The 25579-nt window shown below is 42.6% G+C and overlaps 2 protein-coding genes across 6 annotated transcripts in view; both read right to left on the bottom strand.

The window, feature by feature from the left end:
* The window catches only part of LOC144106345 (uncharacterized), a 42249-nt gene that overhangs the window by 3371 nt on the left and 13299 nt on the right, over positions 1-25579 (bottom strand). The gene's annotated exons all lie outside the window — the stretch shown is intronic.
* Positions 10054-17038, bottom strand: LOC144108850 (uncharacterized). 2 transcript variants are annotated; one of them, XM_077642072.1, is made up of 4 exons: positions 16912-17038; positions 15524-15592; positions 12200-12393; positions 10054-10137 (listed from the first exon to the last, which is right to left on the bottom strand). In XM_077642072.1, the coding sequence occupies exons 1-4, from the start codon at positions 16947-16949 to the stop codon at positions 10100-10102; spliced, it is 339 nt and encodes a 112-aa protein (XP_077498198.1). In that variant the 5' UTR covers positions 16950-17038; the 3' UTR covers positions 10054-10099. The 2 variants fall into 2 exon arrangements, with proteins under 2 accessions (XP_077498198.1, XP_077498200.1); XM_077642074.1 differs by having other exon boundaries at positions 10074-10134.

Here is a 25579-nt window from a genome sequence, read left to right as displayed (position 1 = left end):
AGCGAATCGCAGATTATTTAGGTATTCTTCATTTACTCTTATTCCTAACTGTTCCCAATTCAGGCCTCGGAATACCTCCTGTAAACAGGCGGTGAATGGCATTGGCGAGATAGTGTCTCCTTGACTGGCGCCTTTTCTTATTCGAATTTTATTGCTGACATTATGGAGGACTATGGTAGCTGTGCAGTTGCTATATATATTTTCCAGCATTATGACATAAGGCTCTTCTACACCCTGATTACGCAATGCCTGTTTGACTGCTGAGGATTCCACTGAGTCGAATGCTTTCTCGTAATCAATGAAGGCTATATATAGAGGTTGGTTATATACTGCGCATTTTTCTATCACCTGATTGATAGTGTGAATATGATCTATTATGGAATATCCTTTACGAAAGCCTGCTTGATCATTTGTTTGATTAAAGTCTAAGGTTACACTAACTCTATTAGCATTTACCTTAGTAAGTACCTTGTAAGCAAAAGATAGTAAGCTGATCGGTCTATAGTTTTTCAAGTCCTTGGCATCTCCCTTATTATGAATTAAGATAATTTTAGCATTCTTCCAAGCTTCTGGTACGGTTGAGGTCATAAGGCATTGCGTATACAGGGTGGCTAGTTCATTTAGAACAATCTCTCCTCCATCCTTCAACAGATCTGCTGTTACCTGATCCTCCCTCCCCAGCTACTTTTCCCCTTTCTATTGCTCCTAAGGCATTCTTCGCTTCCTCTTTTGTTACTGGCGGGATGACATATTGCTCTGCGCTACTGTCTCTCCCATTAACGCTATGATTACATTGGCTACTCTACAGATTTGTGTATAACTCTTCGGCTACTTTAACTATCTTATCCATATTGCTAATGACATTGCCCTCCTTGTCTCTTAGCGCATACATCTGGTTTTTACCTATTTCTTGTTTCCGCTTCAACGCCTTTAGGCTGCCTCCGTTCTTTAGAGCATGCTCGATCCTCTCCATATTTAACTTCCTTATGTCGGCTACCTTGCGCTTATTTATTAACATTGATAGCTCTGTCAATTGTATTCTGTCGGTAGATTTAGACGCCCTCATGCTTTGACGTTTCTTAATCAGATCTTTCGTCACCTGAGATAGCTTTCCGGTATCCTGTCGAACTGTCCTACCGCCTACCTCTACTGCACGCTCCGTAATGATGGATGTCAGATTATCGTTCATTGTATGAGCATCTAGATCGTCTTCCTCAGTTAAAGCCAAATATCTGTCGAATAGAGAGCCCATGGCGACAAAAATCAATCGCCGACTGAGGCCGCACCAGGAGTGGAGAAGAGGAAGGAGAGAGAGAATATAAAAAGCATATCATGTACTCGTAATATGGTTTCACATCATATCAAGTCACCAAACCGGAGTGACGACCTAAAGTAATGATCAGAAGTGTCATCACTGAATGGGAAAACGTTACGATTAAGTGTAAATGTGCATCGCGGGTGGCGTTTTCTCTAAGTAATCACTAAGTCGTGCCAAGCGATGTCGAGGATGTCCTTGTGATATCGCAAACCAGCCTGGGCATTGCCAAGGCGTCCGCCAAGTTTAAAGGGTTTGTAGCGCCCTCCTTTGGCTTCGTCAAAAGCACAGTCAAGGTGCGGCCACACGTAGAGGAGGAGATTGAAGTCGGTGCCGGGATATGGCACGTGTCATTTGTACCTGCCGCGGTGGCTCAATGGTTAGGGCGCACAGCTACTCAGCCGGAGTACTGGGGTTCTTACCCGACCGCGGCGACCAAGTTTCGATAGAGGCGAAACGCAATGGCTCCCGTGTGCTGTGCGATGCCAGTGCACGTTAAAGATGCCCAGGTGGTCGAAATTATTCTGGAACCCTCCACTACGGCACCTCTTCCTCTATTTTATCTTTTACTCCAGCCTTTCCTTCCGTTACGGCGCGGTTCAGGTTTCCAGGAAGAAGACAGTGATACTAATAGGCGTGTAATCAGCTTCTCAGCAGTAATAACAGTAATAAGCTGCTCAGCGATCAGCGTGTTTTAGACATTCAGAAGATAGTTCGGACTAGGAGTGTAGCATGCTAGAAACACGAAATTTTTGGTAGGTCATGGCGCGTGTTGAATTGCACTGCGTTTTGTTCGAGGTATGTAAATGTTCGACAGAGAGCTAGAGGAATGATTAAGCCCCTAGCATACTGCGGTGAGCTTTTTTATGCCTTAAAGTTTTTAATCTCTACTACCGCTAGATCTCCCTTAGGCAGCATGAACTGAGCAAGCAGTTTGCAACTAATACGGTGGGAAATGCACAGCAAGAGTCTCGTATGCACTCGAAGGTGCGCGTACGTTCTTGTGTGGTACGCAACACGGCATGCTTTGGAAGCGGGTAGCTTTGGGCTGAATGCGAGTGTCTGCAGCACAATAGGATTACGCCCGAGAAGAAGCTCGGCTGCTGTGATATATAGTACATTTCGTGTCCCTAACTAGAGTGCGCCACTTGTGCTGAGGCTACGTGGAGTTAAAAAGAATGCAAACAGAAGATCGCAGCGGTAACAATTCCCTTTATTCTGCAAGACCACCAAGGTTTATAGACGCTCGCGCAGCCAACTGTAGTGATTCATTGTTCAAAAATCTCTAAACATTCGAGCATATGTGTACACTACGCTCTCTTGAACCATTCCAATACTGATAATCTTTAAATCTGCGTATAATACGTTAAAAGTAAAAAAAATGCAAGGCTGCCGACAAAAGGGTGGCGGCAGTATTGATTGCCATAGTGAAATCTTGCAATATATGAAAAAATTGTGCTCATAACCTCTTTCCCGTTAAAATATTCTTTTATCCAGAATTTTTGGGTATGGTACGCCACCTAGCATCAGTCTGCCGAATTCTCTTTTTTTTTCCCTCTACGGATTACATACAGTTTTACCGGTAAAATAAGAAGTATGTAGCCAGTTGCCGCGGTGCACGGCGTGTCAATATATTACTTTGCTTACCTTTCAGTGTAAACATGGAATCGCGTAGAGTGACTGAAATCCCCACAGATATTAGGAAACAGGTAGCCCGGGAAGAGCTGTCTACAGTTCTTCTTTTGATACCCAGTAAGAATAATCCTGATACTCATTCTGACCCATGTCGGCGTTCACCGCCATATGGGAACGTTGCTTATTCTGGTGGTCCCTAATTTTAATGCACCATTACTTTAATTACCCTTTTTCTACCAAAAGTATACTTGAGAACTCTTCCAATGATATCAATAACTAGGCGCGCTATTGCGAAAAATTATGTTTATAAGCTCACAGCAACCGTCTACTAGGGTCTCGAAGTTCTATGTCCTGAACCTTATAGTACCAAGAACATATGCGAATCCGGTATGCTGGTTTGAATTTAAAAAACTCAGAGGACTGTTTTAGTGTGTCACGTGACCGCTTGCGCGTGCAAAGGCATTTTTTATTACTCTTTTTCTAAACTCGTAAGCTCGCCTAGAATACCCAAGTGCATGTAATGCAACACGCGTCGCCTTGTGCACTATGCCCTTCCGCGCGCAGTCTGTCCGGCATTTTTATACACTGCCTTTCCTCTTCATCCTCTTCCTCCTCCTCCTCCGTTCTCCCCATCCAACCCAGCGATCACTGCGTGACACGCCGTATTCCCTGTCAATTCTTCCCACCCTTAAACTCTGTTAGGCGACATTGGTGTCCCTCTCGCCATTCCATCCTTAGTAAATCTTCCATCTACCTCCTCTGCCGTTAAATCTCCATATCCCCAGTTTGCCACCAGCCACCGGAGGGTGCGCTGCGGACGCTGACGATGCCTACGGCTGGGAACTGAGGAACGGGCTAAGGAGAGCTTACGCTCTAAGACGTGAGGCTGAGAGAAACCATGCCGCGGGTGCGCTACAACCTAATGTGCTCTCTTGTCGTCCCAACTTGAGTGCCACTTCCAAGCGGGGAGTCGTGGAATCAGCAAAGGACTTCCAAGAGACGGCTGTTCAAGGTCACAGTTTTTTTTTTATTTACAGACACTGCGATCCATAGAAAGGGATTTCATCAGCGTGGAAATACAACACATCCGTACGTAAACGCAGGGACAAAACAGAGCGACAACAAAGAAAAGTACACTGCTTAAATCACAACACTAACAACACCGTTATTCAATAAAACATCCATAAGGGTTGAAAAGTGTTGTTTATTTCACCTATTTGTTTTCTGTGCGCAAGCGAAGCCTGGTTTTATGTCATGTTTGTTGCTCCGCCGTGATCACGTTTCATGCAATGTGTGAGCCTCCTTCTCTTTGCTTTGTTCTGTAAAGTGTTGAATGTTTGTTTGATTTGTACATGTTCAATTTTTTTTTACCTCTTCACTGTAGTTCATACTGTACAAGGAAGCTGAGACCTCGTCAGGCGCTATAAGCCTTTTGCCTCAGCTTCCTTTTTCTTCGTATGGAAGAAATAAAATCTTTGAAGTATCTTGAAATACCTTGAAAAAGGGATTTCATCAGCGTGTAAATACAAAACATCCGTACGTAAACGCAGGGTCAAAACAGAACGACCACAAAGTAAAGTACACTGCTTAAATCACAACACAAACAACGCCGTTATTCAATAAAACATCCATAAAAAGGGATTTCATCAGCGTGGAAATACAAGACATCCGTACATAAACACACGGACAAAACAGAGTGACAACAAAGTAAAGTAAACAGCTTAAATCACAACAAGACAAACAACGCCGTTATTCAATAAAACATCGTATAAAGAAAAATACATATTTGAGCTTGAAGGAATATCAAGATACAAGCAGCAAAGAAAGGCAAGAAAGAGTGAGTAACTTTGATAAAAAGTTTTTTCACTTTGTTATGGTCTTGGGAGAAAAGGAATATTTAAAACAACTGTTTTTTCTTGCGCGGAATGTTGTAATTGTTAGTTGATGCCTCTGCATTGTGCCATATCCAGAATAAAATTACATTATATTAGAGAGGTTAACATCGAAATGTCCATTTACAAGCTGATACATTAATCTTAGTCCCGAAACCCGATAACGATCTGTTAGTGCGGGCAAGTTGGCTCGTTTTAAAAGTTCTGTTACTGAGGCGCGGCAGAAGTTAATGTAAATGAAGCGAGCCGCCTTTCTCGGCCCCCGTTGGAGCCATTCGGTGGTAGTTTCCGTAAAGTATTTCCAAATAGGGGCTATGTAATCTAGTACTGGGCGTATTGTGTTGCATGCTAATGAGTGAACAGGGCATGTGGACAGTTTGAAGGTTCTTCTGAGTCTGAGGAAAAACAATTTACGACAGTCATTAGTGTTAAACTTATAAAGGTGTTCATTCCACTTGAGGTTAGTTGTCCACACGCCAAGGTATTTGTGTTCTGTTACTCAAGATAGAAAAATATTTTTAGGCAAGCACCTGAACTTCAGTTCGCACTATTTAGTGAGTAATATCCACAAAAACAATTTTCTCAACATTTACCTACATCTGTCGGTCTTCTTACGAGGAAACAACTTTCGTAATTGCATCATTTAACAATATATATATATATATATATATATATATATATATATATATATATATATATATATATATATATATATATATATATATATATATATATATATATATATATATTGTCACGTAGTGGTGACGGCAGTCGAGGCAGCGATGAAGACGGACGAAAGGATCTTCTAAAAGAACTGTTTATTGGGCTGACTTGCACCCAAAATGGACTGAATCACTCGGCGGCGGCGAAGCGACAAGCGTGCTCGGCGGTCGTCGAACAGGATGCCCGCCGCTGTCGGCCGTGCTCAATTTAAAGCTGATAGCGAACATTCGAGATAAAGGTCGCAAAGTTACTAGAACATTCCGGAACAACGTAGAATCAGCTTTGCCTGGCTGCGATCAATCGAGATAAATCTAGTCGCGTCTTGCGTCGCAAACAAATCGATAAGGTGGTGTCGCGGCAGATTTGAAAAACGAATAAACACTGCAAATATTCGCGGCATTACTCCCCTCTCAAAGAAGCATCGACCCGATGCATTAAAACAAACAATGCGACTAGTAAGCGAAAAAAAACGGATCTTGCGAAAATAGAGCATGGAAATGCAGCGGCCTTTAGCGCGCATAATACGGCTTCAGACGGACTACATGGACAACTTCTGGTCGTACGCGGCGTCGCTGGGATGCAGTCATTGCGTCAGGGATGACTTCATAATCCAGTTCACCCAGCCGACGAAGAACCTTGTACGGGCCGAAATAGCGGCGCAAAAGCTTTTCACTCAATCCACGGCGGCGAATGGGCGTCCACACCCAGACTTGTTCGCCTGGCTTGTATTCCGCGTTGCGTCTTCGTAGGTTGTAGCGTCTGGTGTCGGACCGCTGCTGATCTTTGATCCGTAATCGGGCAAGCCTTCGAGCTTCTTCTGCGCGTTGAAGGTAGGCGGCAACGTCGACGTTCTCTTCTTCTGTAACGTTGGGCAGCATGGCGTCTAGCGTGGTCGTGGCAGATTTGAAAAACGAATAAACACTGCAAATATTCGCGGCAATATATATATATATATATATATATATATATATATATATATATATATATATATATATATATATATATATATATATATATATATATCTACACCCAATGAAACAACAAGTCTATAAAGTTTTCTGCACCCCCGTCAATTAAAATAACAACTGAAAGCGAAATGCTTGTGATGGCCAGTCTCAAACGGTTTCTGGAAGGGCGAGCCTAAAGAGAGCGTCAGCGCGGCTGCGTAAATTGCGAACTAAAGTTGAGAGGAGCTTGAAAGTTCGGCGCGCTAGAATAGTTCAAAACACGCTAATGCAGTTACTTATTAAGTACCTGCATGCAATCCTACGATGTCCTGTACGAATCAGACAGCCTACTTTATTTGCTGGTAGTTAAAGCAGCACCATTATTAGTCCTTCACTTTTGTACACCTTCCAGACAGTAAGCCCTATTTACCGATAACAACGCCATCAGCGTTCTCCCATACAGTTAGCAGCCATGTGCGAAATGGAGAGACGGGAAGGTTAGCCATTTTCGCCTAGTGCTATAAGGGGAAGCTCAAATTTTTTTATATTTTATCAATGATGATCATCTTTATAAAAATGCTGAGAGCAGTCTCGGCGCATAATATGAGAAGTTTTCCAACTGGACTGCCAATGAATTCAGAGGCCTTGTTGATGAGCCTGAAATAAAAAGAAACTATCACCATTGCTATCACCATTATCATCACCATCATGCTCTGGGTTTAGTTTTAATCTCGAGTTATCCTTTCTCTGCACTAATTGTTGTGACTTCATTTCGAAATATTGCTTAACTTAAACGCTAGCTAAATTGATGGTATTTCTAACAACGTTTCCCTTCACCTCAGAGTGCACTCATTCAGTCTACTAGTAAGTGGTTCTCGGTTATAGTCATTAGCAAGCGTCTCGCATATGCACCTTGGAAGGAACATTGAGAGAAACTCCCGATAAAGTTTGTTCCTAGTAAACATTTTTTCATTCTTTCTAGCTATGTTGAGATTTGGCCGGATGCATGATATCTATTCATTGCCCAGCAATTTTATTTACAACAGAGACATTCTTGCCTCACCCCTGAATTCAGACTCGTTGCATCAAAGCCAAGTACTTCATGATCACCACTGGAAGTTAACCGTACAGTAGCCTAGCCTCTGAGATCAGTTACGAAAAATTTGACTGGCGATGTCACGACAGTTTCGTTCTGAAAACGGCCGGTGGCGGTGATACCTGTTTTTTATATCATGGCGTTTTTTAGACAATAAACCTCCCTTTGATGTAAAGTAGCGCATTTGCTAATAAATGTCGCTAAGTATCCATACAGGCCAACTTCAATTTGTTCAGTGTTCCTATGATTTAAGCCAGGACGTCGTCAACTCTAAAATTTTGTCTAACCCAAGCTGAATTTTTTCGTCTCTTTTACCGTAACGCCCATTATTTCCTTTTGCTCACTCGCCGTAACTGACAGATTCATCTCATTTTTCATTATTGCGAGTTTGCGAGTTTCTACAATTGACTGAGCGGTTTGTGTCACGATACTTTCTTTGTTCGCACTAGGTCCCCTGCCTGGGCAAGTGTAAGCCCGGCGAGTTCTCTTTCATTAAAATCAGCCAATAAAATTCCAAATGCGATCAAGCAAAATTGTCTCTAGCAGTTACGGCTCAACAATGTAGCGCGTTCGGTCTGAATGATACTTAAGTACTGAAGGCGACTATAATGCCGGACCGCTTTCTGTTTGCCTTCATCACAAATGCCTTCTTTCGAAAGCAAGTCCTTGAATCATTCTGCAAGTCAGGAAACGAGCAATAGAATATGAGTTGCGGGATATTTTAGTTCTTCACTCTCTTGTTTTCTGAACAAGACAGCAAAATTCTTTAGCAGCGCGAATGCTGTAAAACTAGGTAAAATGCCGCATTTTATCAACAAAACTTCCCTTTCAGTGACAACGCTTCTGTGTGATACTTCGGTGTGTCGCGTCCCATTTGGACACAAAGGTTTTCGAGCACACACTTTCACAATCTAGCTCAATTTGCGATCTTGGTTACAAGCGTACTTGCTAAGTTACTGCTGCTACCCGAGCGAATCAGATTTATTGAATGGTTGTTCCTTTGAATGCTACTAAATGGGATTCATTACCTTCACAAAAACAAGGACTAACAAAGAGTACTCGGACACGCACCCGGGGCTAGTTGTGGATCCAAAACATAAAACCGCACAAATACAGGTAATCTTCAAGGAAGAGATAAATGCCGGCCTTCATAATTGCAATACAAACTATCGTGTTATAAATTATTACAAATATTAGAAATACTATTCACAGATAGAATAGGAGATCAGTTTCCACAAACCCCAAAAAAGTGTCCAGACTCAGTAACCAAGATCAGAACATAATGATGTTTGGTGCAGCGCAGATAATAAACTTGCATATCCTAGTTTGAAGGGCACGAAAGTGAATCTAATATCCAGGAGAAGGCTCGGCATTTCCCGCATGTAAAAATTTTTAACTTTTCGGAGAAATTCAATTTAAACCTCGCTTAAAAACTTATTCCTAGTATTGGCGACAACATATCCTTTGATCCGCTCACCCTATTCGTGTGGACCTTTGTCCTTGTAAAATTTTGGGACATCAATCCCCGCTTGTCATACGCTACCAGACCATATACCATTACACCACACAATATAATACCATACTTCTTCAATTAGTACAGTGTAAAGGTAGGCTAGATAAAAAAGCATGATGGTCTCGAAAACTCGCTAAAACTCAGGCGTCACTGAAAGAACGAGACACAACCATGCGGTGTTGTTGAGCCTTCTTCTGTTGTTCTTTCTTAAAGCGTTTATACGAGTCTGCAAAGTATTTTTAACATGAGTTCGAGTAGATGAAGCTAAAAAAAAAAACACAGCACACAGGTAAAGAATAACACGAGGAGCGGCTGTCTCGTGCTATTATTTACCTGTGTGTTGTGTTTTTCGGCGCTTCATCTACTCAAGCTATGCACCAACTTGCTCCAGAACGTGTTCTACTGCAATACCTATTTTAACATGCAGAGAAATCAGTGTACACTACCGCTTTTGCATTTCTGGTCTGTCGCGATGAGGCCGCCTCGAGTGAAAACACTCTCTGCGGTCTGACGCAAACTCCACAGCACCTGAGCCAGAGTGGTCGGTGGTCTCTGTTTGTCTCAGTTAGCAAGTCAATTAAAGCGAATGCAATCTGAGTGTCTCGGAAATCCTTTGAGTATCGTACAAACCCGACGCTCACACATACGTTCTTTGTGACTGGCATCGGTATATAAAAGACAAGTAACATTTGAAGGGACCACCGCTTTCCTGGCCTTCCTCCTATTCTTCAAGAAGACTGCCTCAGCCAAGGGTGTTGGAAGCGTCATTGCCTGTTTAATATTATCTGTTGAACTGTTCAACGCTCTCATCATACTTCTTTCAGGATGTTTCGCTGTCACCCGTCGATGGTGCACGCTTTCAGAAATCGCGATTTCTGGGCATCCGGCTTATTTCATACAGTATTAAAGAAGCTCTTGAACTGACACACGTATCAGGCGGAGAATGAGGGGCACGCCTTATAAAAACGATTGAATGACTTACCATTCCCAGTACGACTCACTGCCGGAAGCTCCTGCTAGAAAAGAAACGGATACCGAAAAGTCAATTTTTCCCTACTTCTCACTGGAATCGACTGTGAAAGAACCCACGGAGCGCAAAAGTTCTGACAAGCAATGAAACCATGACGTTTACGACAGCGCTCCTTGGTTTTAACATCTAATGGCCATGCGGGCTGAAATCTACGCTGTCATGTGCGCTACAATATTGCCGCGAAGCTTGCTTTTTGTCTGGAACCTGCTGCTCTCGCTCGCGGGGCGAACTTTTGGCTCAGTCACCCCCCGGCGCTGCTTCGCTTGGGGGATCTTCTTATCGCGGCAGGCACGCCGCATTATCAATTTTCTGGGACGCGAGACGCGACCAGAGTTATCTCGATTTTTTTTAGCCTCGCGCAAGTGTGCCTACTATGTTCTGGAACTTTCCTTGCCGCCTTTAAAATTGAGCACGGCTAAGAGCGGCGGGCCTTCTGTTAGTCGACGACCGCCGAGCACGTTGGCTGCTATCGCCGCCGCTGAGTTTTCAGAGCTGTTCTTAGTGGGCGTAAGCCAGCCTATTAAAGTATTCTCTTACGATCTGCTCTGTGCCTTCCTCAAGACCGGACCCAGTCGGTGCTACGTGACCCCGGCGGAGTTCCCGTCACCACCTCGTGACAATATCTTCAAATCATGCAGCTCTGATGATGTGTACTGGTCGGATTCACTAGTAAGGTATGTGCGGCTCAAGAGTTCACATCAGGTCGAGACGCTACATTGCAATATGCTCACGTGAAAAAGACTTGGAATCCGAAGGCAAGTCTCAATAAAAAAATAAATAAAGCATAGAAAGTTCGATTCTACTAGTTAATATTTAACGGTTGAAACAAAAGCAGTGGCCCTGGCTCCGCAAAGTAGCTGTCGATTTAAGGCTCGTCTTCACGTACAGTCTTAGTCAGAAGTCTTAAGAACAAAGGCTTTTCGCCTCAGCCCCATCACATAGCCATTATGGCACTATCAAAGACCGAATGACCTTGAAATGCCAGCAGAAGATTTTTTCTTGCGGCAGAGAAGCTTCCTACTTGTGTTTTGAATAATCCCCTACACGAAGCATTGCGGAACACTAATTTCGCTGCAGCTGAGCGCTGTGGCCTTAAAACTTTTGACCAGGACTGTGCATATGCATTTCGTTCTCCCAGTATGCTGCAATATCGTGAACGTGGTGACTTTCACAGAAGGGCAAACTTTTTTCTACTGCATTTCACTAAAGAAATATTAAGCAACCCGAAAGAAAACTCGAATTGCCGAATGTCGACCACTCTCGTAGCAAAGACCTAAGGCAGACATGAGCCCACATGACTGTACAGGTGCCTCCAATATGAAAAAGGCAAAACGAGTTCGATATAAGACGACGTTTTATTATTTCTCGACTAAGGCTGAACATGATTTTTCGGTGTTATACGCCAAGTTGGCAACTGGTGCTGTTCACCCAAATTGCGAGTAATCACTATTGAATGCGAAAATTGTGTTCTTTTTAGGTCGGAGGGACCAACACTGTCGACATCGACTGTTTGGTGGCTTTCAGCGGCCCCTCAATGCCGATGCACCGCGTACAAGTCTGAAATTCATAGACCGCTTTGGCGTTTCATGAGATTTCCTACAAGCTACTTGAAACGCGCTATATATGCCCGTTATCTGAGCGAAATTAAGTACTGTGGTAATCCGAGATCATATTTTCTCCTGATACATCTGTTCTTCGTGCACTTTCTGCACTCTATTCGCCAGCACATGTCGATACATGGCCAATTCGCCGGCTTGGTTGATGGATAAACGTGGCATGAAAACAAATTCCTTCACCTGATTTCAAGTTACCCGTGGACCAGTTGGGGTACTGAAACTGTTCTTTCGACATGTACGAATCAGCCACAGGCTCTAGCATGCGCAAAAGTATGTTAGCACTTGTATCATTTGTAGCCGTGTAGCTACGCGGGCTACCGTTGGAGCTTAAACTCGTTAAAGCTACACGGATGTTTCCTTTACGTTGCATGCTATAGCGAGTGTCTCAACAACCATGTATAAAAAATTATAAACGGTATATGATGCACTCACCGAATTCTTTCATGAGTATTCGTGCCGTCACGAGCGGCATTCCTTCGCCAAGAAGGTCTTCAGCTGTGATGTGTGAAAAGTGCTGTGTATCCTTCACTCCTAGCTTTCTCAGCACCGCCATGGTTTTGCGCAGCTCGTCATCGCCATAGATGAGATTTTTTTCCAGGACTTCGCTTATTATTTCGGCCAGTTTCCTGCGCACAGAGCCAAAAAGCGGATTTCCACAAACTGCGATTAACTGCCAGTGGGGCCTATAATGCTGGGAGAGTTGAAAAAAGTTTAGGAACCGAATTCTCGTTCAGAAAGAGTCATGCGTCCTTATCGAAAAGGGCTCTAGGGATTCTCTGTCTTGCCCCGTGATTGTTTTTCGGCAAAATTTTCTTGATGAACTTGTTCTTCCCAAAATCATTTAGAGGGCAGAGGGTAGTAAGGGCCCAAACATCTGTCACATGTAGGGGCACACTCATTTCCACTTCCTTCAGCAACTACTGAATGCAGATCATGGGTGTTTGTTTTATTTTATTTCCTTTTTCTCTGACTGACCTAGAATGACTGTTTTGTAGGAAATATTTAAGCATCTGTGACATTTTATATGACACTGTAACTCTTTGTTTACCGTGCAATAGACAAGCTAAAAAAACTAACCTAGACAGAAACCAGGCCTGCAGATGACTGCCATTTGAGTTAACATTCAACTTGCCCCACTTAAGTTAAATTGACTTAAAGTGTGTGTGTGTGCGTGCGTGCGTGCGTGCGTGCGTGTGTGTGCGTGCGTGCGTGCGTGTGTGCGTGTGTGCGTGCGTGTGTGTGTGTGTGTGTGTGTGTGTGTGTGTGTGTGTGTGTGTGTGTGTGTGTGTGTGTGTGTGTGTGTGTGTGTGTGTGTGTGTGTGTGTGTGTGTGTGTGTGTGTGTGTGTGTGTGTGTGTGTGTGTGTGTGTGTGTGTGTGTGTGTGTGTGTGTGTGTGTGTGTGTGTGTGTGTGTGTTGCCAAAGATCGCTTCCACATGCAACCTGGCAGGTGTAGGTTAAATTAATGATCAGTCGAGCGAGGTTTCTCTGGAAGGGCAACCTGTAACGCGCAAGTTGCACCCATGGCGGCACCTGCCATCTCCCAGGCCACTCACGCACTGCTTAACCGCTGCACCACTGCGTCAGGAGTGGTATGATTACTCCCAGGGATATATGAGTGTTAAGTACACAATGACCAGTTCTGCATATATTTATTTATTTATTTAACAATACTGTTAACCCTCAAGCGAGGGTCCTTACAGGGAGGTTATGAAAACTTCTTAGAAAATAGAATTATTCACAATCACTAAATACATCAGCAGAAGACAGTACATTCGTTCAAGCATCAAATAGCACTTTCAAGCAGATGGTCATCCAGAGATCGCTCAAATTCATGCAGATCATTCTGTTCTACAACACTCATTGGAAAGTCATTCCACATTTCAATTACATGGGGGAAGAAGGAATTTCTGAAAGCTTCACTATGGGCGTAGTACGGCTGAATTATCCGGCTATGATTTGTTCTAGAACTTCGTTTGCCTGGCGCTTGTATGTATGTTTCCTTTTGAATGTTTACCTGTCCTTGGAGCATCTGGAATAATTGCTTTAGGCGATTTTTTTTCTCTACGTATTTCTAATGAATCCAGGTTACAGGAAGAAAGCATATCTGTAACTGAGTCTGTCCTTCGATATCGGCAGCAAATAAAGCGTACTGCGTATCTCTGACCTCTTTCTAATTGTTTCTTTAAATAATTCTGTTTAGGACTCCATACTACTGACGCATACTCAAGTATTGGCCTCACAAAAGCTTTATATGCAAATAGTCTTACATCTCGTGTAGCATTCTCCAATCTTTTTCTCAAAAAACATAACCTCTGGTGTGCTTTAGAGCACACCTCTTCTATATGTGTGCCCCAATATAAATTTTGCGTTATTGTCATTCCTAGATACTTAAACTGAGTTATGTTTACCAAGCACTTGTCACCAATGAAATATGGGAACGAAAGAACAGATTTCTTCGTTGTAATGTGCATGTACGTTGATTTCGAATAATTTATTTCCATGTTCCATTTTTTACACCATTCGCTTAATGCCTGTAAATAGTTGTTAATTCTAAGCTGGTCTTCCGTGTTTCTAACTGTGGAATAATTAAACAGACATCTGCGAATAGCTTCAGTCGTACATTTTGTTCCATGACAGCAGAGATATCATTAATATACACCAAAAATAACAACGGTCCCAGAACAGAACCCTGTGGAACTCCTGAAAGAACGGCTAGTGAGGCGGACACATGACCATCCATTTTGACCACCTGGTTACGATTTCCTAAGTACGCTTTAATCCATTTTACAATATTCATATTAATTCCAGCTCTTTCCAGTTTAAAAACTAGTTTATTGTGTGGCACCTTATCAAAATCTTTGGCAAAATCTACAGCGATTATGTCAATTTGCTGCTTCGCATCAATCGTCATTGCCAAATCGTGAATTGTCTCTACAAGTTGTGTAGTGGTGGAAAGGCCTGCTCGGAATCCGTGTTGGTGAGGGCAATGTAAACAGCTTGTTTCTAGGTAATGAAAGATATGCTTCGCTATAATATGTTCAGTAAGTTTACAAGAAATCGATGTAAGAGATATTGGGCGGTAGTTATTTACAAGAGTTCGGTTGCCTCCTTTAAACACCGGAATTACTAGTGCATTGTGCCAATCTTGTGGTACACAATGGGTGTGCAACGATTTTTTAAAAATAAGTTTAAGGTATTGTGAGGCCCACTCGGCATATCTTCGGAGAAACTGGGAGAAACGGGGAATGTCCACAATAAGAGCTGGCGCGTTAATAAAGTAACGTAAATGTCTCACCAGCTCGTGGTAAGAATCCCGGACGTACTTCAATTGCAAGTGGTGTTGTATGGCCCTACCTCACTGGTCTCCCCATCAGCCATGTGGCACGAGCAGGGTACAGTGGTGATGAAGGATTGTCTTCATTGGTCAGTTGCAACACGCATGTAGATGACAAAGCGTTCGCTACATTCATGAACTTTATATCGAAAATGGAAGATCTCTCCTTAGAAATGCCACCGGGCCTTCACGTCACAGGATCGGAGTATTTTAGTTGTTTCAGTCTGCTGCAGAAGATCTCTCCTTAGAAATGCCACCGGGCCTTCACGTCACAGGATCGGAGTATTTTAGTTGTTTCAGTCTGCTGCAGAAGTTCACTTATACGCATATTTCTTCATTTTTAATGGTTGTTTTTTCCTCTCAAAGTGACTACAGTTATCTGCCGGCCAGTGAACGCAAACGTTGTTGAAGCATTGCTCACCTTTCTTGTGGAGTGGCCCACACGTAGGTATCCCATGTGTCATATTGGTGTGATTTGGTGACTCGCTCCCTGTTTTAATGAGAAAACGAATTTAAGTAGAATGTACAGCTTGAGGCGCTCCCCACCTAAAAAATGAGTTATTTTACGGCATCATGCTAACAAAATGCAAAAATGCAAGATTAAACACCTTTTTGAAGCAAACTTAACCATCGCGGACGATTTAGACCGTTCTTGGCTTTAGATAATGGGCTGTAAGCTTGTGAACCAAATTTGCTTTTTGTGTAGCTCCTACTCTGTCATTTCCTTGCATCTGTCATTTTCACCGGCCGTTTTTATACACAGTTGAAGAACCACACGAGATTCCTGTGTGATAAACCTCTATCAACCACGCCAGAGAGGGTTTAGAAGGAAAGCATAGCAGGCTAACTACCGGAAGTACCCAGGCTCAAGCATTGCAACTTTAATGACCACTTTTTCAAAAGCTTGTATCTTTTTCTTACTGGCACTGTTACGTTTTGCGCCCAGGCGTGTCGAAAGGATCAGACAAGTTCCGGGTGAACGACGTTTATTAACCGATGCTTGTGGGTTGAGACTCGGGCAAGAAAAGAGAGCCGCTAGCAAGCGGCACTCTGCTTTTAATACTTAGCGACGCATGCGCACTTCGCAGAGTGCTCTTATAGACATGAGCGCCAGCCGACACAACAGGCACCACTGGATATTGAACGCTTGTTGTCGATACGCTTTCGATCATTTTAGTTTCCTCTGGCAGTATAAGTAAAAAACCCGATGCTTTATGTCGTCAGATTCCATTGGTTTTTTTTTCCTCTTTGTATACTACCTATCTGACTCACGTGATTGTCCCGCATGTCGGAGCAGAGAACAACAAGTACAGCGGAAGAAAAGCCGGGCTTGCGCCTAAAGGCGCACTGACCCCCTTTCCGCATTGTGTTTACTTCCAGTCGTGAAATTCTGCTGGTTATATTAGCAGCGGTTTTTGCATGCATATTCGAATGGGAGCATATTTGAGAAGTCAAGCGGGCAGTATATTTTGCTAAACTTAAATTCCTGTAACAGCATATTTGCTTTCTCTAAATTAAACAAAACAAAACGGGTGGTCTGGCTTGCAGAGCAGAAAGCCACTGGGAATAACTGTCACGTTTTTCAAGTGCGGGAGTTTAAATTCAGCGTTATCGAACTAGAAATATCTACTCATTCACTTTACGCATGCTGAGGGCTGCTCCAAAATCAAGTAACTCTTGATAACAGCTGGCGTTTCGAACTAATAATGAAGCTAAGTCGGTGCACTAATATCGAACTCCAGCCGCTTCGTCTCGTGAAGACGACTCAACGGCCTACTGCAAAGGATCGCATGAAAAAATGTCGCTCACCTAACTACTTCCTGATTCCCTTCCTGCGGGGATGTCATGACCAGTGCCAGCACTGGCTGCGACAAGCCGTCTCTGTCGCTGTACCCAAGGCTCTTCGCACCCTGCTGCTGCCAGCCTGCCGCCTACACTGCTGTCGCTCCAGTCGATTGCGACACTAGACGCTCGCCGGAAGCTGCCGCTATCGCCGGCCGCAGCTGTTCCGCGAAGCCATGGGTTCGCTCTTTCCTTCCGACTATAATAAAAATATAACAGAACTCTCTCAACTGCAACGAACTCGATCAGTAAAGAAAATTTGCCAAGTAATAAAAATAATATCAGTTTCACACTTCTATATAAATTGCCTTGCGAAAAATTAAACAAAAAACGTTCTAATACCTTGGAAATGAATAGAACAGAACATAATCACCAACTCCCCAGAATAATCGGTTGACTTCATTATAAAACAACTATATAACACGATGATGAACCTGGGATAGTCCCAAGTTCAGGTGAAAATACAAGCTTCAAGGTTGAAGTGGCCGACGCTTCGTTTACTCAGGAAGTGGCTTTAGTATCTTCCTTTTTAAATCAACATGTTGCCCTGGTGAAAATTGAAGAACGACGATTTTTATTCCAGCTGTTCATTATAAACACAAAACTTTCTTTTTGAAATATTTTAATCCCAGCTTTACGGCGAGCAATTTCGGCAACCTTAGAAGATATCTATGGTGATTTTGACTGCTATACAAAAAACAGAAATTATCAATCTGAGTCAGTCACCAATTCTAGCCTTGAACTCAATCATTGGTGAGACTTTAGAAAAAGTTTTGAATAGATTCTATTACTTCTCCTTTAAAAACAATTTGTTACCCTCAAGACAATCTGGTATTAAACATAGCGATTCAGCGACCATGACCCCTTAAAGCCTAACATTGCATTTTTGAGCCCCCTTATAAGGAACCTGGCTGTCACGCAAATTGCGTTCGTTGTCTCTGATGTTCGTAGTAAGTGGACTTCCCACATCACACCCTAAAATTCAGAGTCCCACAAAAGTAGCGTTTATTACTTAAAGATTACGTTATGTGAGTATACTTGACAGTAGATCATGCAGCGGCACTTTGCAAGCTTTCCTGCACCTTGTTGCCAACAACGTACTTTTCTGGACATGATATAACTAATCAGTGTTGTATCGTTCACGGCCGCTAATGGGAGGTCGACCAGCTTAACCAGATTCCTGGCCGTGAGGGGGCTCGTATTTCCCGTTCTACGGCTTGAGGAATTGATTTGGGGTTCTTACAAGCTACAGGTGGGATTAACCTTGCTGATTCTACTGGCAATTGCTCCGCCGGGTTCGATGACTTCGCCACAAAAAAGCCGTGCGATTTTGGCGTCCGCACGAATGAAGTCATCTCAGGCGACATCCGGTCAGCTGTGCATTAACGACCCGACGCGTCGATCAAAATCACGTGGCTGCGATAACGTCGGTTGTACACAGCCTCCTCTGTCTTACCTTGGCCCATGCAGTTTCGAAAGCAGCGAAGCGCACGTGTGCTCGGAATGTGACAGCTGCTTTCGGGCTTTCTGCACGCTGCTTGCGTGTAGTAGCAACGTAAGGTGTGAACAGCCGACTGGGAAAGAGACACATAGCACATTATTTGCATGTCCACCAAAGAAATCAATCTTTTCAAATCGCTACCATAGTTGAAACACTTATCGTGCGCATTAACTAAGATTTCGACTCGGCCCCTGTTTCGCACCCAGAGGTCTTCTGCATCTACTTTGGGTGCTTTGCCCAGCCGGCACAGAGGCAAGCTATGATTGACCTTTTAAGGGCATCGATGCGCTCTTGGGCGACGGTTATCTAGTTTCAATAGTGTCTTTTTATTGTATTAACTACGAAATCACTGTATGACACGGTAAAACCCAAAATAATAATCTTGTGGTTCGCAAGACTTTGCGGTTGACCTTGGCCAACCAGCAGAAAAAAGAAAGAAAATTGCCACGACAAGGTTTCGAACCCGCGGCGGTGCGAACAAACCAGCTTTGCTGGCCACTGCACGAGAGCACTATGCTCTAACCGCAGCCGATCGCGCCTCGTATTAAACTGCAACACACTCTCTCGCTGTGCATTGCACGTCGTCGTGTCCATCAACTTCCATCTGTGCGCAAAAGTTTCCGCACGTCCTACTTGGTTTAACTACGTTTAAACCAGGGCTTTTTTTTTTTGGCTCACCATGTCTTTTTCGGGGTGATGCCACGGTGGCTGAGAGACGCTATTAGCGTGGAAAATTCAAGTGCTAGCAAACAAAACCACAAAGGAGGGGACAGAGTGCTTGGTCACCGCTCTCAGGTCACCGCGCTTGCAAGAAGCACGAGTTTTTTTATACACACCGGGGGCGACCTTACATGGCTACTCGTTCAGTGTAACCAAATGCGGCGGCAGACATTGTTTGCTGTAGCCGAGATGTATTGCCATGACCCGAATGCACATTTTGGAGATAGAATAGTCCTCGTTCACGATAAGCAAGTGTTCGTTACACCGGCCACCGGTATAAGTGGGCTGAACTGAACAACTAAAGGACTTCAGGAAGAAATAGATCTATTAAAACCTTTTTCGATATTAAAACGAATGGTTTAGTTTTATCGGATTTAACGTCCTTAAGGAACTTGGATGGTTAAGGACGCTATAATAGACGGCTTTGGATAATTTATATCATCTGGGGTTGTCAAACGTACAAGATATCCCACACTAGTCGTGCCCCTAGCATTTCACCACCTTTTAAATGCGACCGCCGTGGCCGAGATTGAAACCACGTCCTTCATTTCAGCAGCCGAGCACCATAGCCACTGAGCCACCGCGGCAAGCTTATTAAATATGCTTTGAATCATATGTACAAGGATATCATTTCAAAACTTTTACATGAGCCAAAGACTCGTCAAATATCAGAGGGGAAAATAACCTAAAAGAAACCAGATCTCTTTGCCTTACTCGGTTAGGAGGTCTCACCTTAATGCTCTCCTCTCAGCCCTTTATTATTGAACCATAAGATTTCTCAATTACACTAGAACCTTCTCTGACTTTAGTTTTTTGTATACAGCATATAAAGGAGTGACAAAAACAGATATGGTGTTTTACTTTCCATCCTTGACTGTACACGCGCACAACCTGGACAACTTTATTGTTCGCCTTTGTAAATAGTGTATATATGACCACTCCCTATGTCCTTTCTAGCTGTCCCCTCACCTTTTTTTCATTTCTCTTCTTCATACTGCCTGCTATCCTTTATTTCCACAGCCCCAGCTCAGGTGCCGCCGCCACAATGATGGCACATGCCGGGGTTAGCAAAACTCTTTTAACTTACATTTTTATTACTATGTTTTCATAAACACTTACTACTTACTACTTTACTTTCCGAATTTGACTTTTTGCCTTGCTAAACCTTGTGCACGAGGCTGATAGGACGACAAAGTCAGAATTTTCCACAAAAGCAGGCAATATTTATCAGGATGTTAAGTTGCCATTTATTCTCTGGAAATATTAGCGCGCGTCTTTTCTTTCTATTTTTGCTCTCATATCTTTAAACTCTCCCATCTTTAAACTCTCCTACCTTCAGCATTTGGCAGCGATTGTGGTCAGCTTGAGCCAGTGGACAGGCCCGGGCACATTCCTTTCCATTCTTCCTGACAACAACAGCAAGCAAGCAAGCCATTCATTCCCGCAGCAAGTTTCTTGAACTGCTTCCAGCGCTGCGTGAAGATATCGGTATATCTTTTTTTTTTATTGCGGAAGGAGGCAACCATTTCAAGAATGCCTTTTTACAATACCGTAATGCGCCAATGCTTCATACTAAAGCCTTTTCTGTAGATCACTAATTGTCATCGCGAAGCATGGAATCCTGCCAGATGTCAGTGAAAGTCTATTCTATGTTTCCTACATTTACATCAGCTGCTCGACTTTGTGTTCAGCCCTGCTGGCTTTTTTGTAGCGCTGACAACGCGCCATGCTTAACAAGAGATGTTCAATTGAAAAGGTCTCTGCAGACCGAATTGCTCAATCTATAACGTCTATTTTCCTCTTGTTCCTACATTTTTTTTTGCATAAAGCCCTAAATACGTACATACATCAGCAGCTCGGACATGAGCGCTACATATTTGCTGATAGTCTTCGTACTCTCCAGGCCCTCAGGAACCTTCAGAACATTAACAACATTACGCGAAGAATCTGAATATTTTGACTTTAGCCACCGGTGTCCTCAACATTTCTTTCTACCCACCTCATGTATTATGCGAAATGAAATAGTCGAAGAAATTAGGAAGAGGTAGAAGAACTGGAACTCACATTGCAAAGCCAATTATTGCGCATATAGTACTTAACCCAACTACTGTATGCATAGATGCTTAATCAGTGGAACGGCTTATGGGAAAGAAAAGGAAGCGAAACTTGTACTGATCACTGGATGCCTTATAGTATATGAAACGTTCAAAAATGATTTCCCCTTCACTAGTAGTTCCAACAACCAGTGGCCATGTTGGATTTCCTTAATACCCTAACCGATTCGTTATTGACTATAGCGATAATTGCCCCTACTAAAAAAGATTGAGCTCTGTCAATCATTATTTATAAGGCTGTCAATAATCTTCTTGATAACTTAAAGATACTTTACGTGGTCATGGAATAAAATATAAACCGGAATTATTAAAGTATAAGGATCTCACAAAAATCCGAATCACGTCCGTGAAAAATATAACATTGTAATAATTAACTTACAGAAACCTGGCTCAAAATTTCGCCTCGGGACAAGAGGGAGTGGTTGTGTGCTTTATCTGGACCGACACGAGGCTTCGATAATAAGAGTTTGGGGCAACCGTCTTAGGAATAGTTGATACTGAGGATAAATACACGACTAAAGGGCTATAGAACCTTCATAACTTCTCTTCGGGAATAAAAGTAAGGGTGACCCCAAAGGGTGTCCTAAATCCGAAAAATTGCATTTCACCTCAAAGCTCCCTTAGGATTCAACTCATGTCATCTTGCTCTCTTTTGCTTGAGCTAACTACAGTTGCTCCCTACTAGTTGAGCCATGTCATGCAATAGCTTCAGGAGAGGACAATTATTTTATCCCGCCAGTTCTAGCCTTCAACCTTCATCAGTATCGCAACGTGGATACTCGCAACTTGAGTTCAGGCGCTTCACCAGCTCGCAGGTTGCTAACCAGAGTTCAATTTCAAGTACTGAAGTACTCAACACCACGTCATCGTCATCGTCAGCATGACTACGCCCACTACAGGGCAAATGCTTCTCCCATCTCTCTCCTTTAACCCTGTTCTGTGCCATCTCCGCCCATTCTATTTCCGCACTCTTCTTAACCTCATCCGCTCGCCTAACATTCTGCCGCCACCTGCTACGCTTACCTTGTCTTGGAATACACTCCGTTATCCTTAAGGACCAGCGGTTATCTTGCCTTAGAATTACATGCCCTGCCTAAGCTCATTTCTTCGTCTTCATTTCGACTAGGATGTCATTAACCCGCGTTTGCTTCCTCACCCACTCTGCCCACTTCCGGTCTCTTAACGTTACACCTATCATTTCTGTTTCCATAGCAGCTGCGTTGTCCTTGACTTGAACTGAACCCTTTTCGTTAGTATCCACATTTCTGCCCCTTATGTAAGTACCAGTAAGTCACAGCTGTTGTAGACTCTTCTCTTGAGGGATATTAGTAAACTGGTATTCATAATCTCAGAGAATGTGCCAAATGCGCTCCACACCATTCTCGATTATTCTTCTAGTTATTTCGCTCTCGTAATCCGGATCTGCGGTCACTACCTGCCCGAAGTAGACGTATTCCCTTACCACTTTCAGCCCCTCGCTGCCAATTGTAAACTGCTGTTCCCTTCTCAGACTGTTGATTTTCAGACTGTTTGGCTTTCTGCATACGAATTTTTGGACTTACCTCTCCGTTCTGCCGATAGCGCTCATTGATCATGCTTTGCAGTTAATGTCCTGTGTGACTTAGCAAGGCAATGTCATGAGCGAATAGCAGATTACTAAGATATCCTTCATAAACTTTTTATCCCCCTCTGTTCCCAATTCAGGCCTTAGAACACCTCCTGCAAACAGGCGGTGAAAGCATTGTCGAGATCGTGTCTCCCTGCCCGATAGCCTTTCTTATTGGAATTGAAATTAGAAGTTTATTTCTGCACACACATTACAGTGGTAAAAGGGGACACTGGGGAAAAAGCTGCGTAATGCAGCTGGAAGTAGCACCCGATGCCCCAAGAATACACCGACAGCAGTGTATTTCGCGAACATCAGGCTTAAGGTAAGCTTAATATCCTCATCAAAACAAAGAAAGAAAAAGGACAAGAAAAGTATAACCCTGTTCGCGTACACAACAAAAGAAATGCACATTAGTGATACGAACAACATGCATCACAATACACCAAACCTATTAAAAGTGATGCCACAATAGTCTCGACAATTCACATGACAGATAACTGATTCTTTGAGATGTCTTGTATACATATATTATTTGCTGCCGATATTGTTAAGGTAATTTCCAAAGTTATAGGATAAGGACAGTTTACGATATGAGGTACGGCAAAAGGATAGAAGCCAGGGTAAAAGACACCGTGTATTGTACACTGGTGTGTAATAATGTAGATTAAAGGCTGCAAGCAACAGTTGATTATTTCTTTTAACTGAATTCTTATGCACGTAATAATTTAAACGGGTGCAATATAACAAGATACAAAATACCATATTACTTAAAGAATCGCATGGGAATGCCATGGTAGATTTGCAATCAATGCGACAGCACGTTTTTGTGGTACTAGTATATTTAATTTGTTATTTTTGGTTGTGGTGATTACGCAGTAGGTAATAATAGGAAGTAAGTGTGCATTAGAGATAATAATATTTATCTTTGTTAGAAGTGTGTGCCTATGTCGACACCACTGACTGGGTTCATTTTCATGTAGATAGTGTTTATATGTTCGTCCCAACTTAGGGTTTCCGTGAACACCACACCGAGGCATTTTATGGTGTCTACAACTGCAATTCTAGTGTTACCCAGCATGAGATCAAAATTCATTGAGATGGGCTTGTTCTTTAGACGGAAAAAAATTCCATTATTTTCCTAGCATTCACTCTTAAACAATTCTTTCCCGACCACTCTCGCAAATATTCTAAAAATTGTTTTACATACAATAGATCTCTTTCATTATCACCCGGCAAAAGCACTGTGAGATCGTCGACGTAAGCTATTAAAGTCACAGTTAAAGGCATGTAAAATATATCATTAATATATTATTGATTTTAAGGGGCCTAAAATGCTACTCTGTGGGACTCCAGAAAAAAATAGGTTTTAATGTTGACGATGTGCGCTCAATGACAAACATTTGCATGTGGTTTTTTAGGTAGGATTCAATTAACGATAATCCTATTCCTCTGATTCTATAATAGTGTGGCATAAGTAGCAGCATACGATGATCGATTAAGTCAAATGTCTTTGTAAAATCAATATTAATTCCGAGAACAATTTTTCAGTCCTCAAAGCAATCTATGATCACCTCAATTTGTTTATTAAGCGCGATATCTGTTGACCTCCCTTGCCTGAATTTTATATCTAGCTTTATGGAGGACTATGATCGCAGTCCAGCCGCTATAGATACCTTCTAGTATTTTTACATAAGGCTCTTCTGTACCCTGATTCCGAAATGCCTGCATGACTGCTGAGGTTTCCGCTGAGTCGAATGCTTTCTCGTAATCCATAAAGGCTGTATATAGGGGTTAGTTATATAGTGCGCATTTCTCTATCACCTGATTAATAGTGTGAATGTGGTCAAATGCGGAATATTCTTTACAAAAGACTGCCTGATCATTTGGTTGATTAAAGTCTAAGGTTGCCCTGACTCTATTAGCGATTACCTTAGTAAATACCTTCTAGGCAACGGACAGTAAGCTGATCTGTCTTTAATTTTTCAATTCCTGACACCACGTAGCACCTCTCAAGATGGCATTTTTCGTGTTAGGGAAGTTATAATTACTGACTCAGACCAGACTTAAATCATGCCTTCTCTTTTCATCATTCTCACTTGAGTAACCTCAATCTCCTTTGTCACTCTCCTATTTTTCGGTTATTAACCATACGTTTCAGCAGCTACACTTGTAGAGATTTCATTAGAAATAGCGTAATGCTGAAAGCAATGCTCAATATAACACAAAATCAGTTCTTTCTCTACCACACTTCTTTTATTATACAATCATTTTTCTGATATTTTTCACGACACATATTCTTTATAACACGTTCCCAATGTTCAAAAGCTTTGTCCGTTTTGTCTTGGAATTGCCACTGCTATCAAGGTCCATTTGGTGAGGCGTTAAAAACTGCTCTACTTACTTTTCCAGTGGGTATTTAGAAAGAAATAATATGCTTCTTCTGAACACGTTCAGAAAAAATACGTTTAGGATGCAGATTGAATGCATTATTAGCGCAAAAGAGGAAAATACAGAAGAATAATCGAGATAGAATTCATTCAGAGCCACTCCAGTATTTAGATACAATACAGACACATAAGGAATCTTTACTCTTACAAGCTAACCCAAAAATCTTGAAATTTATTCACAGCACCTCTAGTTCTGCAGAGCAATGGATGTGAAGGAAATTTTTGCTTCCTAGATCTCCACTTC

Source organism: Amblyomma americanum, chromosome 10 (assembly GCF_052857255.1).
Source record: "Amblyomma americanum isolate KBUSLIRL-KWMA chromosome 10, ASM5285725v1, whole genome shotgun sequence".
Lineage (NCBI taxonomy): Eukaryota > Metazoa > Arthropoda > Arachnida > Ixodida > Ixodidae > Amblyomma > Amblyomma americanum.
The sequence above is the reverse complement of the archived record's forward strand: the minus strand, read 5'-3'. Positions and strand labels throughout refer to the sequence as shown.

Excerpts from the sequence above, each read along its gene's own strand:
- LOC144108850 (XM_077642072.1), bottom strand. The coding sequence starts at position 16,949 with ATGACATCCCCGCAGGAAGGGAATCAGGAAGTAGTTAG. Across the intron at positions 15,593-16,911 it reads GGGAATCAGGAAGTAGTTAG|GGAGCGAGTCACCAAATCAC; the intron begins GTGAGCGACATT and ends TCATTAAAACAG. Across the intron at positions 10,138-12,199 it reads AATACTCATGAAAGAATTCG|CAGGAGCTTCCGGCAGTGAG; the intron begins GTGAGTGCATCA and ends TTTCTTTTCTAG.